This window comes from Populus alba, chromosome 10 (assembly GCF_005239225.2).
Source record: "Populus alba chromosome 10, ASM523922v2, whole genome shotgun sequence".
Taxonomy (NCBI): Eukaryota; Viridiplantae; Streptophyta; class Magnoliopsida; order Malpighiales; family Salicaceae; genus Populus; species Populus alba.
In genome coordinates, this window is record NC_133293.1 from 20,374,076 (window position 1) to 20,379,574 (window position 5,499).

Genomic DNA, 5,499 nt, shown 5'->3' on the forward strand with positions numbered 1-5,499 from the left:
TTATCTCATCTTGTGTGGAGGTCCAGACATACAGCGAAATAGATTCTGCTGTTCATATTGTACTATGATCAGTGATCTAGGAACTACAGACTGTTGAATTGTATAAACGAATGCAAACTACATGTTTAGCCTTTTCAACAGAGTTACAACTTCTCAGCTTACCTTCCAAGCCTGTAATAGCTTCAATTGTTTCCAGGGGTCTATTCCATTACCTTGGCCCAAAGATCAAATTATTTTACCTTCAGTACTCCTTACAGTGCATGCCGCTATAATCTATTTTACCTGTCTGAATGAAAGGGGGCAACGAAATGATCTTCCATAATCCATACCTTTTCCTTGGCAATACCAAGCTAGATGACAGCCAGCGGGTAAGCTGCTTCATCTTTATTATTGTTCCGTTCCCTCACAGTTTTGAAGCGGACTCATCCCCAACCCTGATGATCCTTCCAACATGGTTTATGGTGTTAAAGAGGCTGAAAAGTACAAGCGCTTCTACTGAGCTACTGGCCATCAGTTTGAGAATCAATTTCGAAAGTCTCAGTTTGTCACAAAACTCAAATTTTAGCATTCAGAATTGTGCGAACTCACATTCCTAGAAGCAATGCATCCACAGGACGCTACTTTAATCTCCGGTGCTGTCCTGATATACTAGTAGTATTTTCAAATGATTTTTTATACTCGAGGCAGGTAGGGTTACCCGAAAACTATACCATTTGAAACACTCGGCAACAATGTTATGCAGTCCTTTCACATAGTTGTCCACCATAAACTTGTGGACTGTAAGTCAGCACGCTGTATGTGTTATTCATGATAGTAACCGGGGATGTAGATTTTCAACTTGAGTGACAGTCAAATCACAGAATAGAGCAACTACCAAGATATACACAAAGTTGTATTTGAGGCAGCAAAACACATTAAAATATATTCAGCAATAAGGAATGATCTATTCCCAATAAATAACTATACTTGCTTGAGCAGGTACTTCTCGCTTCTCATGAAGATCAGCCTTGTTACCTACTAAAGCCATGACTATATCAGGGCTCCCATGTTTTTGTAGCTCCTGTTACACAATAGGATATAAGCCAAGAAAATAAACTTTCATATGAGCTGAGAGGATAAATCATTGAGCAAATGGTAAAGCTTTAAATGTACTTAACAAGTCTATGAAACATCTCTGGCTAAATTCAGAGAAAGAGAGAGAGAGGTATTTATATTCTGATAGAAGATAGAAAAGAGATTTTTAAATACAGAGCCGTCACAATGCTAAATGAATAGTGAAAACAGCTTCGGTTGCATCAGCTACGATATTAAAACACTCATAATCATCTAACAGATTTTAGCGGCCTTAAGTTTATAGAAACTGTGCTATGCTGAATCAAAACTGTTAATACTTTCTCAATTTTCTGTGAAAACTTAGTTAGCATAAACCTTACTTATTAAAGTGTTTAAGAACAATATAGCAATAAGCCAAATTCTTTTCACATCAAAATGTGAGGGCAAATTCATCACCCACATAAACATGTGTCTGCATGTGTGACAGGGAGAGAGAAGATGCAATTGTGATTCCAGCAGACTACCTTAACCCAATACTGTGCTTTGTTGAATGTCTCTGGGCTTGTTATATCATACACAATAACTGCAACTGCAGCACCTCTGTAATATAGCGGTGCTAGTGCGGCATACCTGAATATGAAACAAAAATCAATAATCAATAATCAATAAGAGCTTTGGTGTTTATGAAGGAAAAGGTGATGGGGAAGGAGGAACATGCCAGAAGAAAAATATACTATCAGATTAACTTTTCCAGTAAATTTTCAATATGAACTTGTTTGCTTGTATCTGCATGTGTGTGTGACCAACACAATATACACTTTGCCAAGGGTACCTTTCTTGTCCAGCAGTATCCCATATATCAAACTTAATTGTTGTAGAATCCTGTAAAGCTATTGTTTGTGACAAAAATGAAGCTCCAATAGTTACCTGAAAATCCAAAGTAACAAATCTAAATAGATGTATCAAGAGTAGTTCCAGCCTTCTAGGGCCAGTGGGTGCGGATGTGGATGTGGGAGAGAGAGAGGTGGAGGGAGGTGGAGGTGGAGGTGGAGGAGAGGCTTAAATAACAAACATGGTGAATGCATGTTAATGGCAAGGAATGATAGATTCCTTACCTTGGATGTTGGATCAAACTGGCCACGAACAAAGCGAAGAACAATACAGCTTTTACCAACACCAGAATCACCTAATAAAACCAGCTGTTCACAACATTGGAATGAAAGGTCAGCTGCATTCACTCTGAAAAATGCGAGCAAGAAAGCAGCAACTCCAATATGCTTTATTGTTGTTGTTTCAAACAAACATAAGAAATTTGTATTTGATTTTATACACAAAATCAAACAAAGAGTTGACTCAAATGCCCATCCATTGTGTATTGAATCATGTGGAGTATTTTGATGGTACACGATAAGTTCATATAAAATTTATAGATGCATTATGCATGACATGCAGACATTATTTGACCTTTTAAAAATCTTTCTGAATCAGATTTGACATGCACCTAAAGACAGACTTAAATTTAAAGCAAACTGCAGTCTATAATCTCATCAGCAAACTGTACAACTGCTAGTCAATATATGAACACAGAAGTTAACAGAATAAATTCAAGGATTCAAATTGAGAACTTTGAGGAATCTGAAAGTTAAAATATCCTATTTCATCCTTCAACAACCTCAAAACAAGCAAAGTGGTGCCATTGTCTAATAAGATGCATGTTGGCACCAGCAGATAATAGCAAAAATAACCGCTAGAATAACCTGGATAGCTTCTGGAAAAAGAAGATAACATGCAAACTTTGACATAAAATCAGATAATTGAGTGTGAAACAGTCCAGGAACCAAATCTGCACATAAAACAGCTTAAAAATCATTGTTTAAATTGAAAGAGTATTCCTCCTGTAATTGCTTGTTTGTGATTGTCTACATGAAGGCAAGGAAAAACTCTCCTAAAAGTACAAAACTTATTTCAAGAATTCGAACAGAGCACATAACACTACACCACACCAAAATATAAAACAAAGTGGTCCTAGAAACCACCATCAACTTCCCCGGCCCTGACCAAACAAAAAAAAAAAAAAGAACGCTCAACATGCTAAAGCAGCAGCAACACTATTTACCTTTTTGCATCAGAAGGCCAATTAATCACAGCTTCAAACACTCAAACACAATACCTCACTACGAAAAAAAAATATGGACATTTTCATCTACAGCATTGCTGCCAAAAAATCTCAAAACAGCATGGCATTAGAGAAATGCAGATCAACTAAGCCCCCATAAAATATGAAAAATCCAAACAGTATCAACTGCTAACCTGATCCCGTTTCAACACTTGCTTCCTTACCCACATAAGTTTTCTCAGTGTCCAATCAAATCTCACACATAAAAAATAAAAATAAAAGACAGTCTATAGTGCAAGGTCCATAAACTTACCTTTACGCGTAGGTTTTTGGCATCAGCCACTCCACTGCTATCTGAATTGTTAAGTCCACCCAACCTGCCAGTACTCCTATCTGCAAACATTTTCCCCAAGAGAAAAACCCAAATAGGCAAAATTATCGAATTAAATCAATTAATAGAACCACTCCACAAACAACCAGCCACCACAGCTAGAAAACCAAAATTCCAACCTTTAAAGCAGCTTTAGAAAAAATCCTCAAAAAGGTCGCTAAATCAAATCATTTTATCAACAAGCAACACTTCTCAAACCCTAATTACCAAAAATTCATTTCCCCGATCACACACTAGTCTCACAATTCGCTTCCACCTCATTAAACTAACTAAACAAAAGCAGTCAACCAACAACATTAGCATCAAAATCGCATTTTGATCCACTTAATTCACAACAGTGCCAAAATAAAATCATAATTCAAGAAAGTTAAAAATTACGGCTTTCAAAGAAATTGAAAGACAAACTAGGGATTACCTGGAAGAGAAGAAGAGCAACCCATGACCTTCTTGTTGAAATACTGTTAATGTAATTAACACTGTACGTATAGAGAGTGTAATTAGGGTTTATCAAGATCGATTTTCTTTTTCTTCTTGTCCTCTGTTTTAGCCAATTGCGCTGTTGCTCTTCCATTTATTATGTTGTATTATTTGCTTGTATTGTTGGCGTATGGAGCCACGTGTTTAACGTTTCTATCTAGTGATTGGTATTAAACACTTTACCTGGAAAGAAAAGGAAATTTAATGCGAATACAATAATTCGGGTGTACAATGTAAATGCGGTGCCTAAGACACGGCCATGGTTTCAGTGATGGTTTGATATTGCGACAGTTATTGGGGGTTGTTTTTTTCAATCATGGAAAAAAAATTATTTGATTGGTTAAATAGTTTTAATTTTTTATATTAAATTTTTTATATAATATATTTCAAATTTTGATTTTATAAAAGTTCAAATAATATCATTATTAATTATAAAAACTTGTTTTTCATTTATTTTATATGTAAAAATTTATCTTAAAGTAATTTTAACCAAATCTATTTTTTAAATCTATTTTTTTTAAATCATAACTAAGATTTAAAAAATTGTAACAGTTAAAGCTACTGTAATATCAAATATATTTATATTTTGTTCAAGAATATGTTCAGTAACGTGCATGTTTAGTTACATTTTCACCGGATCTTTAGTTTTTTAGATCTTATAATAATAGACTATACCATATTATACAATGAAGAAAAGGGTGAAACAATTGGTAATAAAAATACCAAACTGAGTAATTATTTTTTATGATATACAAAAAAATAATAAAATTTATTTTACTTTTAATATTATTGTCAAATATATTTGAAAGAACAATTAATATGATCTTGGACACAAATTGTTAAATTAAGCACCTCAATTGTTAAATTAATATGATCTAACTAAAATATCACATTTTATATTTTATGAGCGTTAAATAAGTTAATCATATAGTACTAGTAGTACCTGATATGCCCATAATTGCAACAATCATATGCACATGCGACGGGATTTAGTTTTCAGTACATTTGTAAGCACTTCCTTTGCCGGACTGCGTGCCTTGTCATTTGATCAACGTGATTGAGGTCACTGTTTTCAATTTCTTTGATGGCACTTTAGGAGAAAACTCTTGGCTTTTTTTTTTTTTTTTTTAATGTGGTTGTTCGAAATAGTTTGTGTGCATCACGACTAATCATATGATCCACTGAACATCTTACAAATCCAGTAAACATGTAAAATATCATGGAGATGACAGACATGCACAATAAAATTTAAAGTTAAGTGTAAAAAAAAAAAATAAACACCTTTCTCCACTATACCAAGACCTCAAGTGCCTCTTAAGCTTCTTCTGCCTCGTTTCTTCTTTTTTATCCGTCGGTGACTGAAACCAATTGTGGCATGTATGAACGTACAAAAATTTTAGCCTCCCACAGCTGTGACCACCTAGTTGTCATGCGAGGGACGCGACTATTTTACAAAACATTA

The 5,499-nt window shown here is 34.6% G+C and overlaps 1 protein-coding gene across 2 annotated transcripts; it reads right to left on the reverse strand.

The window, feature by feature from the left end:
- Nucleotides 1-693: 693 nt before the first annotated feature.
- Nucleotides 694-4,142, reverse strand: LOC118060021 (ras-related protein RABF1). Of its 2 annotated transcripts, XM_073411606.1 has the most exons (7): nt 3,976-4,142; nt 3,483-3,562; nt 2,811-2,896; nt 2,169-2,252; nt 1,886-1,980; nt 1,578-1,683; nt 694-1,060 (listed from the first exon to the last, which is right to left on the reverse strand). In XM_073411606.1, exons 3-7 carry the CDS (start codon nt 2,853-2,855, stop codon nt 944-946), a joined length of 447 nt encoding a protein of 148 aa, XP_073267707.1. In that variant the 5' UTR covers nt 2,856-2,896; nt 3,483-3,562; nt 3,976-4,142; the 3' UTR covers nt 694-943. The 2 variants fall into 2 exon arrangements, with proteins under 2 accessions (XP_073267707.1, XP_034928995.1); XM_035073104.2 differs by lacking the exon at nt 2,811-2,896.
- Between the last annotated feature and the right edge of the window lie 1,357 nt (nt 4,143-5,499).